Source organism: Babylonia areolata, chromosome 18 (assembly GCF_041734735.1).
Source record: "Babylonia areolata isolate BAREFJ2019XMU chromosome 18, ASM4173473v1, whole genome shotgun sequence".
NCBI lineage: Eukaryota > Metazoa > Mollusca > Gastropoda > Neogastropoda > Buccinidae > Babylonia > Babylonia areolata.
The window spans coordinates 10,274,806-10,302,675 of record NC_134893.1 but is presented as its reverse complement, the minus strand read 5'-3'; the positions used below and the strand labels follow the sequence as shown (position 1 = coordinate 10,302,675).

Sequence of the window (27,870 nt, the reverse complement as noted above, 5' to 3'; positions counted from 1 at the left end):
GTCTTCTTTTTTTTTTCTTTTTTTTTAAGGCTTTTCAACACACACACACACACACACACCAAAAAATGTTGGCAATTATCGTTAAAACAGCAAACACGCAACTTCCATTCTAGTGCATTTGAAATGATTATGACAGCACCACACTTCACTGACCCAAAACATTTGATAAAACTGCAGTACAAGCTACTGCAATCATGCATCAAGATTACAAAAGCAATTATGTAAAAGCTATCATCATCAGACAGCTGGAACAGACAGCTATGTGCATGCTTTCTCATTCACTGTAATGTTTTAGCTTACTCAGAGGAACCACAAATGAGCAAGACAAGCCATGAAATCAGATGATTACACAGACTTACTTTGTTCAAGTATGCGAGTCAAAAAACAAAAGAAACACAATATTCAGCAAAACATTTGCTATACCATCAACAAACAGACCCACCATGGAATTAACCCTAAGCACTGAACTAAGTACACTGTAGTTATATTAAAATAATATCTATAACCTCTGACAACCTGTTTCAATTAACAGCCATTAAAATGATTAAAACAAATCCTTAAAACATTCACAGTATGATCAAAAGCAGGATTCAGTTTAAGATACATTCATCAAAATGGCGAACAAATACGAAAAAACTTTAAATTTTCAAAAAACAAACAAGACACTGCTAGAAAGAATCAAAATACTACGCTAGCAGTCTGTGCTTTAAGAGACATACATTTTGTGCATTTCTACAACAAACAGTGTGTGGTTTTCAGCTGTCTGCTGTCACTGTGAACTACTATGGCACAGTATGAAAGAACAGACTGTTCATCCACAGGAGGAAGGAGAAGGAAGACAGATTTATATTTTCATAATACATTGCATTCCCAGCTTTCATCACATTTTTACATTCTGATGTAAAAAAAAAAAAAAAAAAAAAAAAAAAGAGAAAAAAAAGAAAAAAGAAAAAAAAGTTTGCATTCAAGTTGTAAGAATATGCATGAATCAGATTATTAAATATGAATTTTAAAGTCAACATATCAATTCAAAAACATTTGCCTTAACTGTTAAAAGCACATGCATTTAAAAATTACTACTGAAAAAAAAAAAACAGTATAAAAAAAAAAGTGGTTATATTCTTGCTGTGCACTTCATAATGAATACCTGTGTATCATAGCGAGTGCATGTGTATGAATGTGTGTGTGTGTGTGTGTTTTCATGGGCTCTGACAAGACAGAACACACCAGAATCACAACACATATGAGAGCCGTGGCAAAACAGCATGTCTCATATACTGCCAACTGACATAAACAAGAAAAGAAGCAAGCACACACACACAACACGCCAGTGTCTGCACACACAGACAAAGCACAACAAAGCAAAAGAAAACCTTTCCCCACACCACTTCAATCAAATGAAAATCCTCAACCAGCACCAGAAACCAACCTTGACCAGTTTTACAGGCTTCTGCCTCCAAACAGATGCTTCTTTGTCAGTTGTTTTATTATTCTACCTGATAAACACAGTTAATAAAACTTCAGTACAATACAACTGATGTAATTATTTGCTTCTCACACTTGGGACACAGTACCATATTTTGTTGTACACAGAGGCTGGGTCCGTTTAAAAAAAAAAAGATTAACTGTAAGAAAAGTATCCTAATATGTACAAAGATTCTAATATGTGCACATATATTCGCCCTTCCCTTCTATTACACATGTTGCTTATTTTGAATCTCCAACACACTATTGCAAAATGAACTCTACCATTCCAGATCCTGAACCAGAAACCAACACACAAATATATATCCAACCACTGATGCCAGCCTGTGATAATAAAATCATATATAAAACAAAAATTACAGTTTGAAGAGAAAACTGCTGCAGAACTGCTTGTTCACTAGTTCTCCTCTGATTCAACATACCAGCGCTATTCATAATGCTGCCTTACTGCTGGATATAAGTAGTTCTTCTCCCCTAAAATGAACACTGCCTTCTCCACTCTAATGAACTAAAACAGAAGGTCAGTGTTAAATCCTAGTGTTTGGATGGTCCAACAACAACACACAGGTGACACTCAAATCTCTGACAGTCCTTTTTCAATAAACCACACTGAAGTGGCAAAAGAAACTGCAGCAATATAAACAAAACACAACCTGTACCACACTTCTTTGCTGTTCGCTTTTTTATGACTCACCATCTGGTGAGTGCACCAAACCTACTTCCAGTCTACTGTGATAGCACTGCCCTGGGCAGTTAGATCCCAACAACGAGTAGGCCCAGTTGACACATGGAAGAGTAGAAGACACTCAGATAATTTGAGTAAGCAATACACAAGGCTGATACAAGTTAGTATAATGTGCAAGGTGCTCAGGTAATTTCACTAGGCAATACAGAACAACGCAGAGCAGGGGTAGTAACCAATGCAAAATAACAGGCCTGATCATGCCTATTCCAGTAAAAAAAATAAGCCACTCAATGTGGAAAAAAACATGTCAGCATCTCTATTTACTTAACAAAGTGTCACTACCCCTTACTATACAGGTTATACGAATCAAGCACAATATTTGCTGAAGGGTTAGAAGCCGACACACCAATATGCTGGATAACAATGATGCATCACAATCTTACACTTGTCAAAACAACACTGGATACGATTATGTACAATATCATGTTCTATGCTATGCCAAATATTATACTGTATCAGTACATTTCACACAAACACACACACAAGTACATGCACATACACACCCAAACCCAAACAAACATACACACATGCCCATACACACACATGCACTTACAGCCACACAAGCAGCACACTGAGGTATTTTAGTTTTTGCAGGTCAAATATCTTGGAAGTGACCTCCTATCACTTATTCATCTATAAGCACTGGTTCCTAGCTTAATGCAGAGTAAATTGGAAATATTCCAGTTTTGTCAATTTGTTGCCTGATAAAATAAAAAGATTTCCTCAAAATCTTCATCTTCCAAAAATAGTTTTCTCTTTCAATCATTTCTTTTTTCTATTTTTTTCAATGAAAGAAATAACTGAAAAACAACATTCATCTTTGACTGAAAAGGAAATTTTCTTCCTAAAATTACATTTAAGTAACATACTTACCGTGACCCACTAGTGCAGACTCCGGCAGAGGTCTGACATTCCTGTCCTGTGCAAACTACTACCCACCTATGCGGAGAAAACTAAAGTAGCTACGGTCGATACCTCCCTAAGTAGGTTACCTGCCCTGTATATCACACCGTACATTTTTTGTTTTTTTTTGGTTGTTTTTGGTTTTTTTGTTTCCACATTTCCCTCTTCAACGCTTTCCCTCCTCAAAAGGTCACTTATTTTCGCTTTTCTCTGTAAAGTATTACCTGCGACCAGAAGAGTTTTCAAGAAAGCACAAGAAGAGAAACTTGAGGGAATAAGAGAGGTGTCAGACAGGCAGATAAACCATTACAAGTGGACACCCCACCTGCCAAAAAACGATACAATCAAACACAAAGCTGTCAGCCTTCATACTGCAGCTAAAAGAAAAGACACTAACAAAAATTTCACAAGCAACACTTGCTCAGAAGACTGGAAGATAAAGCATTACCAACAGACATCCCAAAAAGGACACAATCGAACACAAAGCTTCCCACTAAAACACTGCAGCTTACTAACTGAAATAAAATAAAACACAATTTTTTTTTATTTAAAAACAAAACAAAACAAAAAAACACTAGAAAATCTTGCAGCACTTCCTCATTTCCATGCATTCATGACTTCTGTTCATGGAATCACACAACATCATGTGGGCTGAACACAGCAATGAACTCCAGAGGAACATCACTTCTGTTCATGGAATCACACATAATCATGTGGGCTGAGCACACAATGAACTCCAGAGGAACATGCAAACATCACAGAGCTTTCTGGATATCTGCTACTGACAGCAAACAAGCTTCAAGTTTTAGTAGTTTCTCAAACTATGCGTATCAGGCTTCTAGTAATTTCTACCATCACCAAAACTGCTCCTTTGTCTTTGTTTGCATTGTAATCATGTGTACTGTTGAACAATTAAAGACTGGAGTAAAAAAAAAAGAGAGAGAGAAAAAAAAGCAACAAATCACACAAACAAAAAAAGTCAAAATAAGTTTGAAGAGATTTTCCGTCTACAGATATCATCACTGTACAGGGCTCAGAAATGGACAGCTGCAACAACAGAAGGCAAACAATGTGTCACCACTGCAAGCCATCAACCTGGGGTACACAGCCCAAAAACATCAATTCGTCAATCAAGTCATAAAAAATGCTAGTTACCAAAAACAAAACAAAATAAACAGGTAAAATTTTTTTTTTAAAACACCAAAAAACAGAAAGAATCTCCCCCTCCCCTTATCATCCCTACTACCCCCTCCCCCACCCCCCCCAAAAAAAAAACCCTCCATAACATTTTGTGGATGGATTAGTATATTTCACACAAATATCATCTGGTGAAATTGTAAACAGTCAAGTCTGCAACTGGTTTGAAGTTAAGAGAGGTTGTAGACAAGAGGACACTACATCACAATATTTATTTATATCGCATGTAGAAATATTAGCTACGATGGTTAGGGACAATTGGGACACCCGAGGAATAATAACGCTGAGAAAAAACTGACCCAATATGCTGATGAGGCAGAATTTTTTACTTGCTTGGGATATAAAGTCTTTTGAATGTTGTGTTGCAGTTTCGAAAGGTTTCATTGTGTCTTAGGTCTCCATCTGAACTCGAGCAAATTTGGTGTTGTTTAGTTAGAGAGCCAGAGAAACTCTGAGACTTCTTCTATAGAACATTTAGGTATGGACTGGAACCTTGCAAAATTCCAAATTTTGTGGATTTGGTTTACTAATGACCTATTGCTTTCCATGTCAATTGCTTTCTAAAATGTGGAACTATTACAACCAAATAAAAATGGATTTAAAAACAAACAAACAAACAAAAAACCATGCAACTCCAAAACATTAACAACAACCATCAAAGGTTTTGGTGGTTTTTTTTTGGTTTTTTTTTTGTTTTTTTGTTTTTTTTTTAAAGAGGGCAGGGGTACCTCCCTAATTCCTTCACAATATTCTTTAAAATATTTTTTTAAAGCCAGTCCTGAGATTCTCTCTCCCCTCCATGAGGAGGGTCATATCTCATTTGTCACTTTTCTGAGTGAACTCTACACTCAATACATCCACACACTTGTCAATCCATTCCGCGAGTAGTTCTTCACAATCTGAACTACTGATATGACAGAGATGGTATATACATATGAAATACATGATATGATTTTTTTTTTTTTTTTTTTTTTTTTTTTTTACAGCTGCAAGACAGAAGTGTTCCTTCACTCGGGGAGGGAAGGGTTATTCGGGGCCAACGTTGCTGCAGAATCACTCCCCCAAAGCGCTGCTGCATCAGGTGTGTGATGGTGGCGGTGGCTGCTGATCCCTCTCCCTCACTCCTCCACCAGAGCCCAGGCCTCTTCGGCCAGCATGAAATACCTGTTGGCCAGGCGGCCCTTCATGGCCTCTGTGGCCGCTTCGGCCGCTGAGTTGAACAGATCCCCTGTTGGCAGCAAACCACAAGGAGCTGGTGTGAGACAGGGACGCTCTTTTGCTTCCACAAAAACTTTCTGTTAAATAAAAAGCTAAAAACTTGAACATTCTTACCATGAACCACTGGTGCAATCTCCAGCACAGGTCTGATTCCTGTCCTACCCAAACTACCACTACGCCCAAGTAGAGCAACTGAAAGTAGCTGCAACCAGTTGCTTCCCTTTGTATAGCAACTGAAAGTAGCTGCAGCTAGTTGCTTCCCTTTGTGCATCACCTCCTTTCCACTTTTGTTTGCAGTGTCCTCGGCACTAAAAACTAATAAGATTTTCAGTACTGAAAAAGGAAAACCCCGATTCACACATGCCCTTCCAAACAGTGAATCATTTATATAGACTGTGCTTGTGCTTTCTCTTTCCTCGCACTGACAATTTTATTTTTATTTTGTGCTTGAACTTTCCTTTTCACAGAGCAGTTGGTCAACAAGGAGAATGTAAAAATATATACTTGTATAAGAAACTGTGGCTTCTCTGACTGCTTGATGCAGTAATGTCAAATTTGTATCCTGTTGAAAATGTATCATACTATAAAGTGCAAAATCATGTGTGTGTGTGTGTGTGTGTGTGTGTACGTGTCTGTTTATCTGTATGTGTCTGTCACTGAGTTTGATTCTAAAGTGTCTGTCTCTGTGTGCATGAGTCTGTGTGTGTGTACACACACACACACACAAAACTATAAGTGCACATATTTGAAGAAGGACATGTCTGCATGAATCTGCCTTTTGCATTCACTACACGTTTACATGAACACAACACACGTTAAACAGAAAGTTGTGGGTAAGCTGCAGCACCCACTGACCTGCGTTGGAGGGGTTTTTCTCCAGGCCATGGCCCCCTTCCAGGTATATCTCTGCCTGCCGGGCCATCAGCAGGTAAGGGGGGTCCTCCATGGTGGAATCAAACTCCCCCCCTTCGTCGTCGTTCATCTTGGACACCGCCTCATTGTACCAGTGGATGGCATCTTCCCACGATCTGGACCTGAGGAAAAGAGGTGGGGGATGAGGGGGGGATTCACCTATAATCTAGCTGGCTGGTTTCTGCATTATCAAGAATGCATAAAATTTGATGGACTGGCTTTTTTTCTGCTTTTTTTGCATTACCAACGATGCATGTCATTTGGTAAGCTGATCTTTTCTATTCATGTTTCATCAACTACAATGCACCCATAAAATGTTTGCACTGGATGTGTAAATGGACAGTGTTACTGGTTCTTCTTTCAAATGCAATGTACCACTTCAATTCAACCACTGACAACTATGTTCACAGGGTTGGTTTGTTTGTTTGCTTACTTTATCTGTGTAACCAACAAAATGGGGACATGTTTTGCCAAAACGCAATGAAGGACAAACTAAGTGTTTACGTCTCAAAAGCTATCATATAGGTGTGTGTGTGTGGTAGTGTGTGTGGGGGGGATGTTGAGGCTGATCTAAAATTATTCCCTTTTCTTAAAGTTCTACATGTGGAAACTGATTTCCAGCCACAACCCAGATACTTCTTTCCTAAAGTTACCCCCCGCCCCCTCCACCCCCACCCAAACAACAACAAAATGAAAACAACATACCACCACACAAACTCACCTGCGAGTCCCCAGGTTCTCCCCTGTGTCAAAGGCCTTGGCTACGTAGATCATAGCGCTCCGATCGCCTGCTTCTGCAGCTTGTAGCATGTAGTCCATTCCAACATCTGTGTTCTCCTCATTTTGCTGTTGTACATACACACACGCACACATACACACACGCACACACACACACACACGCACACACACACGCATACATACACGCACACACACACACACAGACACACACACACACACACACACAAATGCCATCATTATATCTATAATTACATTGTGATGTGCTGACAAACACACACACACAGAAATGATGAAATTGTTTGTGTCAAAAATTCCTGTATATCAGCATCATAAGAAAACAAAACTGAACATTCATATCAGCTTGTATCACTTTCACGACTTTTCTACATTTCATTAACATCAGCATAATTTGTCACACAGAAACAAAATTTTGTGAATCTATCAATGCAACTTGCACAACCTTTATGCATTTCAATGCCATTTGCAAAAACGACACATAAATGAAATCACACAAAGGCAACATTCCACTAACCCCTCGCACACCTAAGCGTACAGCCCAAGACAACAAAAAAACCCACCTCTCCAATGCCATTCAGGAAACATCTTCTGTCACACAGAGACAAAAAATTCCCCCACCACACACCGATATAGCCTAGTGGTTACAGTGTTGGACTTTCAATCTGAGGGTACCGGTTTCAAATCTCGGTAATGGCGCCTGGTGGGTAAAGGGTGGAGATTTTTTCAATCTCCCAGGTCAACATATGTGCAGACCTGCTTGTGCCTGAACCCACTTTGTGTGTATACACACACAGAAGATCAAATACGCACATTAAAGATCCTGTAATCCATGTCAGCGTTTGGTAGGATATGGAAACAAGAAAATACCAGGCATGCACACCCCCTGAAAATGGAGTATGGCTGCCTTCATGGCAGTGTAAATACAAATAACAAAATCGGTCATACACTTAAAATGTTACATGTCCATCCAAGTGTGTAAGTGTGCATGCCTGAAATCTGATTAAATGACACAGGAAATGAATGATGAGTGCCCAATGGCGTCCATCAGTCGGCTCTACCCAAGGTAGGCAGCCTGTTGTGCAAATGATTCATGAGTATGTAAAGCGCTTAAAGCTTGGCCTCTGATCAGGGATAGGCGCTATATAAGTATCCGTATCATATCATTTCATGTCACGTCATATCATATCATATCATGTCATGTCATATCACATCACTTCACATCATGACACATCATGTAACATCATGTCACTTCACATCACATCATATCATGACATATCATCACATCACATCACATCGTATGTCATATCACGTCACATCACATCACATATCACATCATATCACACACCTGCACAGTGCAGTTGACCAGGACATCCCTCTGCATGCCAAGGTGCAGCCTGGCCATGGTGATGATGGCCTCCACCACCCCCAGATGTGCCGCGTGCTCCTCGTGGAACAGGGCCGCGTCCCAGTCCACCTCATCCCCGTCCCCAACTGAGAAGCGTCCCACCTCATGGTACTTGGCCATCTCGTGATGAATCTGACATCAGGTAATTTGACGACATGGGATCATGTTGGCGGCAGTGTTTTAATTATCATAAAAAGACACAGATATTTTTTGTTTTGTTTTGTTTTGCAGGAAGCAGGTCAATACAAAAAAAACCCACCAACAACTGTTCCTTGAATTTTGGCAAAGACACAAGTTGCTATACTATGGCGCAGCACATTTTTCATTGAATTTGTATTCAATGAACCCATGGAGTCTTTTCATTGCATTTGAGAGAGAATATTTTGCAGCCGCAGTACTTGATGATTTGCTTAGCTGGTACATATAGTTTAAATACCTTTTATAGTTTACAGGATACTACACACACACACACACACACACACACGTTTAACCCATTTTTCCGGCTGATTTGTTTTCTGTTCAACATATATCCTTTCCCCTTCTAAGGTAAACTTCCTGCTGATCATCAATTTTGAGCACAAGTTAGTCTGTCCTATCAACTAATTTTGAGATATTTAGATACATGTTCCAAACTCCAATCAACATTTTCAGTGCATATAAATGTCACTAACTTGTTCAATCATGCTCATTCTCTCCGATCAGTACGACACTATATATTTGTGGGATAACATTCAGAACCTTAAACCAGCCTATACCTAGGAGGTAGAAGTCATGTCGAAACGCAAAAATTCAACTTTCAACTCATCAAGCTTGAGTTACCACAACAAAAGAGGCTCAAACCCACCTTGCCCAAGATGGACTCCCCATTCATAAAGTTGGAGAGGCGGCGGAAGTCTAGCTCCATGTTGACGCAGGATGGGCGATGAGCTTTCAACAGGGCCTCGGAGAACTGGCGCCGCTCTTCGTCCTGGGCACACACACCTCATACATGTTCATCTCTCCTCTAGAGGCGTAGTGCTCTATTAAGATTACAGGGTTTGTGTTGACCTCTGCTCCTGCTGTATATATTATGCAAGTGCTGAATTCAGCTTTCAGGATTATTTCAACCTGCACTCCTGATATATATATATATATATATATATATATATATATATATATATATATATATGAGACAGAGGTTTCTTTATATTTTTATTATCTATTTATTTCTTTATTGATATATATATATATGTATATATATATATATATATATATATATATATATATATATATATATAGTACTTATTCAGGCTCACAGTGGAGTGATGGCCTAGAGGTAATGCGTCCGCCTGGGAAGCGAGAGAATCTGAGTGCGCTGGTTCGAATCACGGTTCAGCCGCCGATATTTTCTCCCCCTCCACTAGACCTTGAGTGGTGGTCTGGACGCTAGTCATTCGGATGAGACGATAAACCGAGGTCCCGTGTGCAGCATGCATTTAGCGCACGTAAAAGAACCCACGGCAACAAAAGGGTTGTTCCTGGCAAAATTCTGTAGAAAAATCCACTTTGATAGGAAAAACAAATAAAACTACACGCAGGAAAAAATACAAAAAAATGGGTGGCGCTGTGGTGTGGCGACGCGCTCTCCCTGGGGAAAGCGGCCCGAATTTCACACAGAGAAATCTGATGTGATAAAAGGAAATACAAATACAAATACAAAACACATAGCTATGTCAATTTCTACTCCTGCTGCATACTAAGTCCTCAATTGTTTAGGATTCTATACTTTTGTACCATTGGTGATAACTATTCACCAGGAATTTCCTATGATGTGTATGGCTCCAAAGCTTAAAGACACACTGTCAATAATTTACTTTCAACAGTCCACCACTGATCCCCCCCCAAACAGAAGAAAAATATATGAAGGATGTTTTATCTGTTACATAAACCATGCCCGTACAGCCCTGCACAAACGCACAGGTGAGAATGTCAGTGTCATCATCATTGTGTACATGTTTAAACAGGACTGGCAGGTAGGTACAGGGCAGAATATTCACAACAGCACCCTTTCAAATCAGAGGGAAAAAAAACAACAACTGATAACAGAACATTACCAGATTCAAGAGAACGGAATGAAACTGTAGAGTCTGTTGCAGGGATTCCTACTGGCTAGTTTCACCATCTTTGAGGCCCCACCAGTTCAAATTATGAAGTAAACTTTTTAATCAAATCTCAGAGTTAAACTCTAGTGGATGCCATAAAGCTCTGGTCTTAACTAACTCTACTCGCAGTTTACTGCATATTATGTAGTTACTTAAAAGTCAAGCTGTTTCCTTTCACATCCACTACCTTTTTGCTTTCGCTACTTAGTCCGAGCTGGTTGATAAAGCTCTGAGATGCAGCTGACAGCCACTGAGAATCATCAATAATTTCTTTTATGATGCTCAGAACAAGTCATAAAATTCTTCTTTTTTTCTGGTTACCAATTATACCCATTACATGTAAAAAACAAATATTTACAAAGCCAGAAGAATAAAATATTCCAGAAAAAAATCATAATACTACTGTCAGGAAATTAAGGAGCAAACTGGGTCTTCAGCTACTGTTAAAGCTCATGTATTTTGTGGAGTCTGCACTAGTGGGTCACGGTAAAGTATGTATAGTGAAATATGTTATGCATAATCTTTTAAGCTGCAGCTCAGATTTTTTTTTCATAATAGTATAGTAAGTTAACTAAATCATGGAGATAAATAACTATTTTTTAAAGTCTGCATGCAAGAAAACATTTTTGAGTTGTTGTTTTTTTGTTTGTTTCTTTTTATGGCACTGCAAATCACACACACACATACAAAAAAAATAAGAATAAAAAAGTAATAAATAAAAATAAAAATTTATATATATAAAGAAAACAAACCACCTGATAACACTGCATTCATCATGTGAGAGATTTTTAAGAACAAGACATCAAGAGCAGAAAACATGCATTAACATTTTTTTTAAAAACCCAAGAAGAACAGGACTGGACTGCAGCAAGCTATCTAAGCTGGCTTAGCAGAAAGAATTTTCCATCGTATAAAGGACTAAAAGCAGACAGGAAAATTCTCACCACTGAGCCTGCTTAATGCTGCAAAGATCATTTCTGCAGACCAGTCCATGATCATGTCAATTGAGACATGACCTATTGCAAGTTTTATTAAACTAGCTTACATAAAATATAAAATAACATTTTTTTTAATTTTAAAAGCTTACATATTTTAACTTTTAAATTTTTTTTTTTTTTTAAATACAAAGCAAAAAAATAATAAAAGTTTTTAAAAAAAAGATCATGCAGTGCTTTCTGACTGGCTGGCCTGTGTTAGCTTCACATGATGTCACCACAAGGTGAACACACGTCAAACAGAAGATTCATTCCTACTTTAAGTACCTACATTAAACTCATGTCACATTCTCATTGTGTTTCTTTCACTTAGGCAAGACAATCAAATAAAATGAAATTGCTTGAAATGAGCTGTTGGATAATATGCATAAAATTATGTAGATATATATAACCAAAAAAAAAAAATCAATTTCATTCTGTCATAAATGACTGTCACAATACGCTTTGTTAATATCACAGTTCAAAGAAGAAAGTCAAAGATTCAGTCTGCAATTTTTCCCCTTATTTAGATTGAACCTTAATCCTTGTGGTGAATCTACTTTGGAGTTCAATAAAGATATGCTTTGATACAATTACTATTACTGTACCAGTTAATTCATTTTGGAACTCATTGCAGTCAAATTTAATTCTCTAGCAGGTTAACTATTTTGGAACTCATTTTTGTTATATGTTAATACTACCATGATTAAGAAAAATACTCAGGTACAGAAGGGTTATGAAACGTTTGTCTTTAAGCAATGCTTTTCCCTATTTCTTTAAACAGACAAGAAAGAATCAGAGCACAAAGAGGAAAACAGAGAAGAAAATGCCTGTAATTTTTTTTTTTTTTTTTTTCAGTCAGTCAGAAGCCACCTTGTCATCAACTGTATGCAGTGAATCAGGTCAGTTAAATGCACTTACTGTTGTGAATCTTGGGGGTGTGACTGTAAAGACATGACTGAAAACATACTTAACATGACTGCGTGACTTATTAAAAAAACAAACAAACAAAACTTGTGTGTCTAAAGTGACAGAAGTAAAGGATATCATCAACACTGGAGAAGGGCAAATCATTTGATGTTGTTTAATAGGACTGCAAAAGTGCCTCTGAATCCATAACAATTTGTGAGAGAGTGAACAGTGTTCAGATACAAATGCGCATGCACGAGAATTTGAGAGAGCAAGACTGTGCGAGAGGTGGAGTCGAGCCAGGACACTGGAAGAGAACGGAATAAAGAGAGCAACTCAACTCTTTGTGGGAATGTTTGTTGTGAGAGCGACGACATGGAGAAACTCCACTCTGCCACGCTAGCACCACTTGCCAACATTACGTTGGTGTCGCCGACAGGATAGAACAATACGCCAACATCGTCGATAAAAGAGGTGAGAAGTTAACTCTTCTGGCACATTGCCGGTTGCTTTAAAGTTTGCCGCCACTTTGAATTGGATAGAATTTGTTATTTCCAGAATTCTTTTTTAGATCAGAATGTACTTGTTTTCCTTGGCTGGTCATTAGATTAAAAGAAACATGAAAGTAGGCTAGTAAATTTTTTAAGAATTTTGTTATTCGTTCATTATATTTGAAGTAGGTTGGAAAAGTGGTAGCAGACAATAAAAAACTGCTCACCACCACCATTAGGTTTCCCAGTAGCTCTGCAGTGTGCTCCGGCTTGTTTAAGTCGGAGACTTGTAGTTTTGTTTGGCATTTGACAATGAAAGCAGTAAGCACACTGTGTTGACGGTGCGAGTATGGAGTAGCGTTTGGAGAAAGTGAAAAGGCTCAGACAGAAGATTTCCTTGGCCGTGAAATTGCCACAAGTCAGTGACAATTCTGTTAATGGGTTATGTTTTAAGAACAATAGTTTTACTGAAGTGAATTTGCAACGGCTGTGCTGTCAGGACCAACGTCGTGTAAAGTTCTAGAAGTTATGGTATACAGAAGACTATTATACAGTGTTAGTATTCTGCTTAAGTGATGAGTCGTGACAATACTGCGACGATTCTATGTAGTCCAGTGCTGAACTATTGGAGACTGAATTAGCACTGTTTTGTTGTAGCCACAATTAGCAAATGTGTTTAGGGAACAAAAAAAACAAAAACAAAAAAAAGTATTGACAGTCACAGAGACTGATACTGTTTTGATGGACAACACAAGTAGTAGTCAAAAGTTAAGAATAGATAAGTGGCAACTACCAACAATACTACTAGCAATACTAAACTGAACCAAGTGTGAACAGTCAATAGGTGGTCAAGTACACTGAGTCGGATTGCCAACATTACAAACTGAAAATTTACTGTCAGAAGTGTTGGCACATGGACTGGTAATTTGTAAAAAAAAAAATGTTGTTTTTTCAAATCTTCAGCCACTTTTTTTTCTTTCTTTTTTTTTTTCAAACTTTAAACCACACATCAAACATATAAATAAGGCCAATCAAATGGTTGGAATGATCAAATACATACTTTTCATATATCATACTTTTTTTTTTTAAACTCCATCAAACGTTATTAAGACCTCACCTTGAATATGGTAACAGTGTCTGGTAACCTAAACTAAAAAGACAGTTAGTAAGTAGCAGTCAGAAAAAAAACACAGACAGGAGAAACAAATTGTTAAGTGAGAGAAAGAACATGAGATGAAGTGAAAGATTCCGATACCTAAAATAAAAATTGCTCAAAGGGAATTTTTGTCGTGACTTCAAACAAAATAAGACTTTTAATGGCCTGGAAGACACAGACACAACTAAAGTGTTTGGAACACACTTCACCCAGAGCTGGGAAAATACACAAAACAGTTATAACTTCATACATATATCTTCCGGACACTGATTCAACATCAGCAAAAAACTAACAGAAATCATCAGCAAAGTACCCCCGAAAGCGGAGTATGGCTGCCTACATGGCGGGGTAAAAACGGTCATACACGTAAAAGCCCACTCGTGTATATACGAGTGAACGTGGGAGTTGCAGCCCACAAACAAAGAAGAAGAAGAAGAATCAGCAAAGTGATTCAGGATGGAATGTAAAACAGGCCAAGTGGCCTCTATTGGGATAAGACTGCCAATTTCTTATCACTACCACAACAAACGAACAGCAGAAACATGCTGAAGAAATTGATCTGACAAAAACAACAACCCCTAAAAATCTCCCCCCAAAACACAATCAAGACCTTTGTCAGTGGCAAGCTGGTTAGTGTCAGTTTTCAGAGGCTGTTCACATGCTTTGTGTCAGGGGTCAAGGGTTAGCATCAGTCACAATGACAGTACAGAACTCAAAACACGTCTCTCACACTCTTTCCGAGAGGACTTGACTGCAAATAAATAATATTCATACCAATATAAAAATATTATTTGAAAAAAGTAGTGCTAATAGAGTAAAAATAATGAACACAAAGTCAGCTAAGAAACAATATTAATAACAGTACTGGAAATAGAGTAAAAAGGACAACAAATACTACCAAACAGGTTAAAATCCAATCAAAACTACAACCAAACATGTTATAAACATCAACTTAACAGAATAACAGTACTTATAGTGAGAATAATATGACATTTTTTGTACAGCTTGCACAAACACAGTCTCTGTGTGATTTGTGTGATCTTACATGTGCATTTGTGTATGTGTGTGTGTTGATGCATGTGTGTGCATGTGTGTGTGTGTGTGTGTGTGTGTGTGTCTGTGTCTGTGTATGTGTCTGTGTATATGCGTTTGTGTGTGTAGTTCTCTCTTCAGCTTTTTCACTTTCACTTTCTCACATATATAAAAATATCAACAGTTAAAAAAGAAAAAAAAAATGAAATGCTGATCACACTGAGGACATGTTCAAATGTGCCACAAACAACATGTATATTCTACTCATGAAACCACAACATCAAATGTGCCACAAACAACACACATATATTCCACATGTAAACCCTTCACCACATCTATAATTCTAACTGCCACAATACAAACGCTATTCAAACGGACATTGCTACTACTACCACCATCCTCTCTGCTGCTAGTGAACACCAGCTTTGCCCTCTCACCTCAGTCAGCGACCCTTCGCTCTCGCTGACATAGCGCCTGTTAATGCGCACAGCAGGACTGTCGGTGTCCGTGGACATGGGCTCATCTTCGCTGGTGGGGCTGAGGGCACTCTCCTCATCATCCTGTGAAGACTGTGACAGCTGGGAATGGTGACGAGCCAGAAGGGCAGTCAGATCCACCCTTTCGTGGGGCGAGGCGCTGATAACCGATTCCTCCATGCCACGCACATGGGTGTGGGCAAACTGCTTCTGCACGAAGAGGAATGAGGGGTTGACTGTGCGTTCACTTTTTGGCAATGTTGTATAAAATCGAAGATGAACTTTGTGTGTTGTTTTAATATTACACAAACTGACTGTTCCTTTGGTGAGCAGACTGACAATGTTCCTTGTGACCCCAGTACACTTAGTTTTACAGACCTACTCAATTCTAGTGATAGTGGTGTTGTGAAACACAAGAGGTTTTGTATTGTTACGTTTGCTTTTTTGGAGGGGTTTTTTTTTGCTTTTTTTGTTTGTTTGTTTTTAAATAAAAACAGGCCGCTCTGCTGGAAAAGAAATAAAACAAAGCACACTAAAGAAAAAAAAACTCTCAGCCAATGCACAAAGACCTATACAGCTAAACTCGAGCAGCTGTTGGGTACATTACACTCAAAGTAACTGGACACTGCAAAGCACAGCTAATGAGCATGGTACTACATCTTGCCAACCCATGTACAAAATACCAAAAGAAAACCAGTGAAGCAACCCCCTCTTTTGTGAACACCCCCCCACCCCACCCCTCTCCCCACCCCACCCCCTTCAATCCCACCCACTCACCCACACTCTTCCACTCTGACCTGCTTGCGCATGAAATCCTGGTGCGAGTCATGTTCAGAAGTGGACATGTCAAAGGGCGTGAGTTCCAGGCTTTGGCAGATAGAGTTGCAGACGTGGGAGTGAAAGAAGAGTGCCATGCCCTTGGGGCCCAGGTTGCCGTCCCCATACTCCTTGCCGTCCTCCGTGTGGATCTGAGGGTCTGTGTACAGGTCCTCCACCCCCTGGATGTCCACCACAATCAGCTTGTGGCCTGACCGTTCAAATGTGAAGTGGCTGAATGCCTGGGGACAGCGTAAATGAACAAAGCGTGTCATCCCATGATTCAAAGAATCAGAATATACAACTTAAAATTGAATACAATACAAAACCAGTTCTGCATGAAAAGAATATCTGTATAATGTAGCAATGCTTAAACACTTTACACCTGTCAACAACTTTTCAAAAACCGATTTTGAAATATTAAAGAAATTATCTGATACTTTAAAAAAGAAAGAAAAAAAAGATGATTTTTAAGAATCGAACAGCAGTCATATTCAGCACAAAGCTAAAAAAAAGTGTATTACCATAAAAGCCATTAATAATAATCAAAAGATTGTTCAGACAACAAACAAAAACAAAAATACAGAACAAAACCCATGAGACCGCTGTTCTATTGCATGTAAAATTTCAGTGATTCATTAATTGATATTCACTTGTTACTATTCAGATCCACTTTAGAGTTGAATGAAAAGTGCAAAGAAACTCCAGAACAGACGAGCAGACGGAACTGGCAAGTTGAACCAGTTACCTGAGGGGTCAGCCTGCATGTCTCCTCCACAAAGCCGGAGTTGGAATTGTACTTGATGTAGTCTCCTTCAATGAAGTGCTCCAGATGAAACAGAGGGGACCCCTCCCTATCCTTGAATTCCAACACGTACATCTGGAAGATATCCACCTGAAAGAGACACCAGGCTGGTAGTGGTTAACTTGTAACGCCAGTCTTTAACTTGTCAATAACTTTACATTATCAACACTCTTTATGGGCACATATAAAACTTGATTTAATTGTTAATGGCATTACATTAACAGTCTTTAAAAAAATGGCATATATAAAGCTTGTAACACTGGCCTTAATTTCCTTGTTAACAGCTTCACACTAATAAACACTCTTTTTAAAAAAATGGCACATATAAACCTTGTAACGCTGGTCTTGATTTACTTGTTAACAATTTCACACTCTTTAAAAAAATGGCATATATATTTTTGTTTTCTCAAAAATAATCTGATAACTGCATGTAAGGAGGAGCAAGTGCCAAAACAGTGAGCTACCTAGATTTTTTTGTGTGTTTGTCTTGTTTTGTTGCTCTTTTAGCCAGTCCTTGCAGCCGAGGTGCTTTTGAATTCCATGACAATGTAACAAATCAAATACCAACAGATTATTTTCCACTCCATGATCTTTGCAAAAAGCGCCGAACCTACAAATTGTAACTGCACAATTCATGTACAACTACCACAATGAAACATATTCATACTAAATTTAATGCAAACACAGCAACAACAACAAAATTATGTTGTGTTTACAATGCTGCCATTTTTTTTGCTTTCATATTCTCTTCTAACGCTCTCTTGATACTAAAAACTCTTCTTCAAGTTCATTATAAATTTAAGTCCTGTGCTAAGTTATATGTGATCTTGAATTTGAAGATGCTGCTCCACACATCTGGGAAGAAAACTATCCACCACAACTAATAAAGCCTGCACATACGCAGAATATAAGAGATCAAATCAACTACTCAAAAAACGGACTGACAAAACATCACCTCTTGATCATTCTCATATTCCTTATCTATGATGCGTAACTGCATAATCATGCACTTGTTCCATGAATATGAGAGCTTGGAGTACATTATTCAAACACCATGCAAAATATCCAACTCCTTCAAAAATAATTATATTGACACATTAACTGTGCTGTGTTGTGTTGGGTGTTGATTATTCTGATATTCTCTTAGTCCTGAAGCACATCAGTACTATGCACTTGTTGCATTTACGGGTGTGGGATTTCATTTACACACACATACACACAACACAATACAACACCACACAACACACCACACAACAACCCACAACATACCACACCACACAACACCACAACCCCCCCGTATTCCCCCCCACCCCCACGCCCCCAAGCCATTACTCCTTCCCTCTCCCTCCCCCTCCCCCTCCACACACACACACACCATGCAAAGTACCCACCCCATCCTCACCTTCTTAGGGGGGTTGTGACGGTTGAACTCCTCGCCCCACAGTTTGGCGTCCATCTGCAGCTTGACATCCTCAAAGTACACCTGTCGGTCCACCTTCTCCATGTAACACTTAGCCACGTAGTTCGGGGCGTGCTTCCAGTCTTGGGTGCAGAACGTGGAGTGTTTTTTCCTGCAAGGTCACACAATGTCCAGCTACTGAGATAGTTTCAAACACATCACTCAAGTCTTTACTTTACACTAGTCCAGATAGTTTGAAACGGGTCACACGAGTCTTTAGACCATGTCCAGATAGTTTGAAATGGGTCCCTCAAGTCTTTAGACCAGTCCAGATAGTTTGAAACGGGTCACACGATCTTTATATTACTAATATCAATCTATATCTAATTTCATCAACAAAAAGGAACTCTATGGTCACAATAATTTTTTTTTTTTTTTTTAAATAAGATGAAGGTTTCACATCAAGGAAATTTGTCATGATTCTGGAGACCAACCACAAAGTGAAAAACAATTCCAAAGACTATGCTGCGTTTCACACTAATCCGTCGCATCCTCACTGTCCATCAATTTTTTTTTTTTTTTTTTTTTTTAACTCAACTTCTTCTATCTTTTGCATCATGCTGGCTAAAAGCCAAGACACAAGGAGTCGATCACTTGACAGCTGAATGAGAAACAGGAAAAGACTGTTGTATTTCTCTAATTAGAAATAGAATCCAATAAAAAAGAAGTTGGGGTTTTGGGTTGTTTTTGTTTTTTTTTGCAATGTCATGACATACAATCTCTTAGAACTGATGTTCTTTTAATCTTCACCAGTTTTCACATTTTACAGACCTGTGTTTATTCTTTAGTTTAACCAATTTCCCATGATTTGTGTACTTTCACAACTCACAACAGTCACATACAAAGTGATTTACATACTTTGTTCTGCATTTAGGCACTAGCCCACTGTATACTATCTGGCCTGTTCTTCATTCCACCTTTATCTCCTCCACAGAACTCCAGAAAAATAGTTTTCGAATGGTCACTCCACTGCTAATGTTTGCAATACAAAAAAGAAAACTGAAAAAAAAAATCATATCAAATAAAACTAAATTCTTAAAAAGTATGAAAAGGTCCAAAATGTTCAAATACTCACAGACGATAACACTGCCTCATAGCTCCATTTGTGAATGACTGAAACCAGAAACACACAGATTAATATTTTATGATTTTATGATGGACTTTCATTGTTAAAGTATGACTGAGACAAAGAGACTGTCAAATTAACTTTTGAGAAAGACAGTACTAGTAATCTGTAAGCAATAACAGATGGTGACACAAACATCACAGGTGATGATATATTCATGTTCTGAAAATTAAAATATAGAACATTCAATTATCATGCCTTAAGAAGCAAAATTTCTCAAATTGTACCACAATCAGATTTTTTTTGTTATTCTATCATCTGAACAAAAAGGAAGCAATTAAGCTTATCCAAGCGAATAATCCAGGTAGCAAGAATAATAAAAGCGAAATTAGGAAAGCAGTTTTTATCTTATTGGCTGAATCAGCAAATGATATCTTCACACACAAAGCACACAATTAAGCCCAGTGTTTTGTACTGTACAGCACACAGGCCTATGGCACATTCAAGAATAACAACATATCCACTGATGAAACAAACTATTAAGGCAAGTATCTGGCATAATACTGAACAGCATTTTTAAACGAACGAACAATACAACAGAACCGAATAAGGATGGAAATTAGTAATTCAAAATCAAACAAACATGACTGCCAAACCCTCCATTCTGACACACTGTAAAGCAAATAAAGAAGAACAACAAAATAGAAGAAAATAAACCCAAATCACAAGCACAAACCTCACCTTGGGTTCCATTTTCACCAGCACCTCATCGGACACCCACGACTTCTTCAAAGCGCTGTAGCGGTGCCGTGTGCATTTCTCTGTCTCCAGGCTCTCAATGTGGAAGCTGGCCCAAGGGTCCTGAGCCTTCTTGGCCTTGTTGATGGCATTCATCCAGAGCACCTTGCGTGCCGGGGAGTGGCTCACCACCACCAGTGGCTTCATCTGATTCGTGATGCCGATGGGCTTGGCCAGGGAGTAGGCGCGCTTGATGCGCCTTTCACGCAGAGGCATCTGAGGTCTGGGTCTGACCTTGTCGTTATTCCCTTCTTCATCTGCATCACTGCCGCTGCTGTCCTGACCCTCCCGCTCTGATTGTGATGTTTCCGCAGCCGAATCAAGGTCGGTGATTGGGAACAGGAGGATGTCCTCATCGTCGCTGCTGTACTGAGACATTGTGACTTCACTTTCTGTGATCCGAGGTGGGTTTTTTTTTACAGAAGTAAATTTGCAAAAACTTTATCCAGATGGTATACTTTCAATGCAACAGTATGTTGTTTAAGAGTCCAGGTCTTTTCTTTCTTCTTCTGTCTCTATGACTATGAGCTTTTTTCTTTTCTTCTTCTTTTTTCACCTATCCCCCTAATTACGATCACTGGGGATAAGCTCAAGATGATGAATTAATTGAAGACATCTTCCCATTCTCAAACTGAAACACACATAAAAAAGCAATGTTCACATAAATGATGAACTATACAATGTTAACAATTTTTTATACAATATATATTATACGTGGATGTGCTTCCTTTTCATGTCTTAAGACTCAGCAAATATTATCTCTAACTGCGAAGCACCAAAATTGTTTTAAGGCAGATTGTGAAGAAATTTTGACCTGTTCTATCAGTTTTCCTTCTCAGCTTTTAAACAACATATGAATTAAAAAGATTTCAAAAGTTTTAATACATCTGTAAAAATAATGTTTATACTTATAGTTTCAACTATTCAAATAATTTCACTAATTGTTACAGATACCCAAGTCTGCTTGGTCTTTTAATGATAGGGGGAAAAGCAAGTTTCACAATCCAATCCACAAAATCACATTAACATTACAAATCAAGTTAACTAATGACTGTGTAACAAATCAGTACAAGTGTAGCACTGATGACAGGAGACTGACCAATAATTCAACCCAGGAGTCAAACAAAAAGTCAAAGGTCATCTACTATGCCTGGGTCTGGAGGTTCACAGACAACTAGGTCAAATAAACATGCTGACCCTAGACTGCAGTGACCTGAAAAATGATTTGTTATGCCTACCCTCCACAGCAAAATGGGTCTCATTCCCCACTGGTTATAAATATATTATCTATAAATTAGCAATTAGTGAGTTGCTGTGTTAGAACTTAGATTATGCAATATCTACAAGTAAAACAGTGAAAACAACTGTTCGGTCACACAATGCATAATGCTTGAGCATGAACCTGTTGAAGTATGTGTACCACATTTACAACTTACTTCAGGGAAAAAAAAAAAAGTGAAAATGATGCTGTATGAAGTTGCAAAATATGAATAAGTTCTTCACAAGCTTTTTCTTTTCTTTTTTTTCTTTCTCTTTTTTTTTTTTTTTTACAATGAAACTGGCAACATCTTGTTTATAACAACACAATGCCTACAGAAAATGAAGTATCAGAACAGCTGTCCACCTTTATTTTTGTGTGAAACATGCTTCTAGGAAAAATGTTCCACACACGATTCAAAGGAAAAACCCTGGGTGTCAGCTCATGCTCAACAGAAAACTGCCACCTCTCAGGCTCACCATGGAACAATGCTGACACCACCACCAATTTTATATCAATATAAAATATTATTATGTAACAGATACCGAGACAGATCTACTGAAGGCTTACCAGGAAGAAAGAAATGCTGACACCATTCAATATTTACAGAGATCTCCATCATAAAACTGAATAAGTATCTTATTATGTACAGAAGATTTTAGCAGTACTGAATACAATTTGAATCAGTGAACCATTGTTTTGTTACTGATTTGCCAGTGGTGGTGGTAATGGTGATGACAGTTGATTGCATGTTTGTGTGGTTGTATTGATCAGTTTTCTTGCTGAAAATCATTCCGGATACACAGTCTTGCTTGCTCACAAACACACATGTATGCAAACACACACACGCACCACACACAAACACAAAGCTGTTCTGCCAGCTTGCTTGCTTATTTAGCAACTATCCAGTCAAACAAAAGCTTCAGGGATCACACCTGCAATGATGTGTTATAGTTCTCACTGTCACATGTTTCTCCACAGTCCTCTCTACCATCAAAACATGTCCACCCACAAGCAATGCTTTGACTTCAACAATGATCAACAAATATGCCCTGTGACACAAGATTATTCAGCAACAGTCAAATCCTGGTCACCCTCAGTATTGTTGCTCTTTGGGGCAGATGTTATTTGTCATCTAATGTCTGTCCCACTTATAACCATCTATTTCAACTCTTGAAAACTATTGTATCCTTAAACATGGAACTCTTGTTTCAGTCATTTGAATTTTACAATTTACAATATTTCATGACAGGTGTAATGCTTATTTCTTACAATGATTTGAAAAGAAATTAGGTTATTTTTGAAGACAGAAGCATGTAGCTTTATTTTTACAACTGAAATTTTATTTAGGTCAGAAAAATGGTGCAGACACAAAACTGAAAACACTCCCACACCCAAACACAGAGTGACACGCACCCATAAACACACATGTGCAGAGCAAGAGAGCACATTGTGTGTGTATGTGTGTGCGTGTGTGTGTGTGATGATTTCTGTGTGTATAAATGTGAGTACATCTGTCTGTCTCTCTTTCCACATATATCACTCTCTGATATACTCATATTAAAATCAGCTCATAACCCATAATGACCACGCAAACACCAGGTCATAACACAACCAACACAAAGCTGGAAAAGGAAGTACTTGAACAACAACTACATATGACGGCCACAACGAGCTGAACCAAGCATCAGAACACCCCAAAATCCATACTTTGTATTCATCTTCACCTCCAGATGAACACTACAACTGCTCTCTTCTCGCTTTGGTTCTGACCAAAAGGGTAACCACACTGTATGAAGCAGCATTCACATTCACAGAGGGAACAGAGATCCTTTGACTAGCATGAGCTGTAACTTAGTGTAAGAGAAACACATCAAGCCCAGGCCAGTGTATTCACAGCCATCCTATGAGTATGACTCATCAGGAAATTTTGTAAAGAAGACATAATCAGTATCTTGATTCAGGAAGATGAACACAATTTCTGAAAACCCAGGAACTCTTTGGTGGTTGGTTGATTTAATCATAGTCTATTCACACTTTTATGATTCTAGACTCTAAAAAAAAAATCCAAATAAAAAATATGACTTTGCATTTGTCATATATGATCTATAAGATAAATAAAATCTAGATTAAATATAATCATATATATATATATATATATATATATATATATATATATATATAAAGGGGCATGAGGGGTGGGGAAGATGGGCCAACAAACTTGAAGCTTCCAAATGTGACCATAACTGTGCTAGCAACAGGACTGAATGACATTTTGTTTTTATTAAAGCACAATAAAATGTTTTCCACACACACACACACACACCCACACACTGTGTGTATGTGTGTGTGTGTGTGTGTGTGTGTGTGTGTGTGTGTGTGTGTCTGTGTGTGTGTCTGTGTGTGCATGCGTGATAAACTATCTCCGTTTCTGTTAATTTTCACAAAACCTGAATCAACAGAATTTTTTAAAAAGACACTTATTTTCTCAAACTTATGTGAAAAGCCTTAACAATACCTGAAAACATGTTTTAAAAAAAGAATGTGCTGAAGGGATGAAAGAAACTGTAACTTCAGAACTTTCCGTTCAGTGAAAAAGAAAGTGGGTCATGCTCCAGAAAAATGGGGGCTTCTGATTCAAACCACTGTTCACAATGTGGAGGCAAAATGTAAATAGTTCAGAAAGTCAAAACAAGATTACTCTGTATATTTTGTTATTGTGGGCAGTATGACGGTGGAATAGAGTGGAGAAGACAAGGACTTCTTGAAGGAGTAAAGGCTGAACAAAAGTCAAAGAAAACTTCTTTTTTTTAAAAGAAATAATACAACAAAAAATAATATTTTAAAAAAATCTTCTATTTTGGATTCGGCTTTTGGAAAAGAAAAAAAGAGAAATAAACAAAACCCAAATCTAGGTTGAGTTACACAAGTGCAAACAAACACTGACGTCAATATGAGAGTTCTATAGATCTATACACAGTACAGCTGGCTGCCGTCCCAGCCTGCATAAACTGGAGCTACACAGTAAACAACACCTATACTAGTACTACATATACTCACACTGTGACAGACTTTCTTTTTGCATTGATTCAGTTCTGTTTGCAAAGGTTCTAAGGTGAACTATATTCAAATATTGGCACACGTCTTTGTGAAAATATAATTTATATTTATAATATAAAGCGGGTGTGGATTTTTAAGAAATTAAACATTATAATTAAAATGTTTACTGTAGTAAACTGAAGTCTGATCAATGTTAACGATTAAAGTTAACATTATCAACGTATCCAGGTTAACAAAAGGTAGAGGAGTAATAATTACAAGGTTTCCAACAGTGTCTTTGTACATCCAAAAAAACCTCCTCCTCCCCCCCTTCCCCCCCACACACAAACACTCCATGTGCACGCACAGATAGGTAGATAGCTAGAGATAGATCTATAGGCAGATAGATAGAGAGACTGAAAGATGTGTGTGCGTGTGTGTGTGTGTGTGTGTGTGTGTGTGTGTGTGTGTGAGAGAGAGAGAGAGAGAGAGAGAGAGAGAGAGGAAAAAATATACTGTAAACTTATCCATATTATAAGCATTAAAAAAATGTGCTGTTAACTTTTCTGTTGGATTCCTAGTTCATTAAACACTCAAAAACAAAATAAAACAAAACACCTAAAGCCTATGACTGTATAAGTATAATGTTGTTTTTAGGGGTGGGTTGTTTTTGTTTTTGTTTTTTTTAATTATGACCACATGTCAGACCAGAAGTTTACAAGACATCTATCAACGACTGAAACTGTATTCATACAATGATGTGCTTGGAATGATTTCACACACACACACACACAGACACACACACACACACAGACACATACACACGCGCGCGCACACATGCACACGCTCACACACACACACTAATTATGATATTTGCAAGTCTTGTGTGTGTGTGTGTGTGTGTGTGTGTGTGTGTGTGTATGCATGCATGTGTGTGTGCGTGTGTGTGTTTCTCTGTGTGTGTGTGTGTGTGTGTGTCAAAACTTATTTGTGTACCAATGTTCCTTTAAGCTTGCGGGTAACTAAACTAACTGGCCAATGAAATTCAGGTCTTTATAAAATGTACAGCCAGTGTCTCATATACGCATGAATGACTACAACAAGCCTTTAATCCTTGTGCACTGTATGCTCTGGTCAACAAATGGTCATACAATAGTACACACTGCGCAAAATGTTACCTGTAGGTAGAAGTACTCTGGATCATTAGTCACTATATATTCAGAGGTATACAGTAAAAACATAACCAAAGAAATAGTGAAATAGAAAACTCAGGCACTTCATACATAAATTGTACAGCTCAGTGAAGTCCCATCCCCTTGTTTAGCCTCTATGTACATGCAAATTCACACTCATATGATCTGCACACACACTCACACACACACACACACACACACACACACACACACACACTGACAAATATGATAATGTGATATTGCCTCTTTTGCAATTTTTCCTATTCAAAATGACATATATGCTTAAAACATGTGTGTGAGTGCATGTGCAATATGTGTGCCTCTTCAAAACGACATGCTTAAAACATTAAGTGAGTGCATGTGCAATATGTGTGTGTGCACAGCAGTGGTAGTTGTCATAGTAGTAGTTGCAGCAGAAGAAACAGTATTTTTAAAAGCAGCAATAGTATTAGCAGTACTATTACTAAAAGTAGTAATAGTAAACTAATACTAATACCAGTAGCAGGAGAAATTTATCTGCAACACTAGTAGTACTAGTAGCAGCTGCACTTAGCAACAGCCATAATTATGGACATGTCAGAAGATACATGACTAATATATCAATCGAATCAACAATAAAATTATGTAATATTACTGATGTTGATCATTAAATAGACTTTTCAATCCTTGAACTGTTGTACATCCCTTCACATGCCAGAACAGTAGAAGAGTACAACTACTAAACAGTTTTCTGTTAGTCTGGTCAAAGATGCAAATATGTTTTCTGCTGGTTTTGTAAAACATGCAGTGAATACATTGTATGATCATGCATGCATTGGGATTTTGTTACTTACAGATTCACATGTCACATGCACTCTCACATGTGTAGTTGTAGTAATAGTAGTAGTAGCAGTAGTATAAGTTGTAGCAGCAGCAGCAGTAGTTGTAGTAGTCTTCAATTCAAGTCTTTCTACTTCAAGTATATGTATTCTGAATGGGGAAAAACTCGATGAGTACGGGGTGTTTGGAGGTGGTGTGAGGCATTCAATTCATAATTTTGGGTGTGATCCTATGTGTGTGTGTGTGTGTGTGTGTGTGATATATATATATATATATATATATAGAGAGAGAGAGTGTGTGTGTGTGTGTGTGTGTGTGTGTGTGTGTGTGTGTGTGTGTGTGTGTGTGTGTGCGTGCGTATATGCATGCTTGCGCGCGCGCGCACACACACACACGCGAACCCTTGCGTGCGAGTGTCACTGCGTGCGCGCGTGTGTGTGTGTGTTGTTGTGCGCTAAATTCTGTGTGGTGTGTCCGACAATGTTTGTGTGCGTGGTGTCCTTAAAAGTTTGTTGTTGTTTTTTCTGTGCACCTTGGATGTCCCGCAGACCTTATTCCACAAACCGTTGTGACCCGAATAGATGAACCACAACAAACTTACGACTCCCATGATGATCATGTCAACATACCAAATGCTACGACATTCTGTTCGACATACCTGGCTTTATTCAGCCTGTCCGTAATGAAATCTGTCATCGATGTCGCAAAGCACGATCGTCGACTGAAAGACAAGTACCACAGCGTCCGTTCACACAAAATGGACCCGACACCGTGGACACGCTGTGCTTTCCAGCCAACCAAGCACAAAAGCAGAAGG

At 38.3% G+C, this 27,870-nt stretch overlaps 1 protein-coding gene across 2 annotated transcripts; it reads right to left on the bottom strand.

The window, feature by feature from the left end:
- Nucleotides 1-40: 40 nt before the first annotated feature.
- LOC143292432 (eukaryotic elongation factor 2 kinase-like) lies at nucleotides 41-27,870 on the bottom strand. 2 transcript variants are annotated; one of them, XM_076602707.1, is made up of 13 exons: nucleotides 27,712-27,870; nucleotides 20,688-21,375; nucleotides 19,956-19,993; nucleotides 18,824-18,992; nucleotides 17,365-17,511; nucleotides 16,598-16,858; nucleotides 15,762-16,010; nucleotides 15,023-15,043; nucleotides 9,466-9,588; nucleotides 8,562-8,753; nucleotides 7,182-7,306; nucleotides 6,404-6,582; nucleotides 41-5,558 (listed from the first exon to the last, which is right to left on the bottom strand). In XM_076602707.1, the coding sequence occupies exons 2-13, from the start codon at nucleotides 21,120-21,122 to the stop codon at nucleotides 5,449-5,451; spliced, it is 2,049 nt and encodes a 682-aa protein (XP_076458822.1). In that variant the 5' UTR covers nucleotides 21,123-21,375; nucleotides 27,712-27,870; the 3' UTR covers nucleotides 41-5,448. The 2 variants fall into 2 exon arrangements, with proteins under 2 accessions (XP_076458822.1, XP_076458823.1); XM_076602708.1 differs by lacking the exon at nucleotides 15,023-15,043.

Bases quoted from the DNA above. Each gene is read 5' to 3' on its own strand.
- LOC143292432 (XM_076602707.1), bottom strand. From the start codon at position 21,122: ATGTCTCAGTACAGCAGCGACGATGAGGACATCCTCCTGTTCCCAATC. The intron at 18,993-19,955 runs GTGAGTATTTGA...GTGACCTTGCAG, and splicing joins ATGAGGCAGTGTTATCGTCT to GAAAAAACACTCCACGTTCT. The intron at 15,044-15,761 runs GTGAGAGGGCAA...ATTTATTTGCAG, and splicing joins GCGAAGGGTCGCTGACTGAG to TCAAGTCCTCTCGGAAAGAG.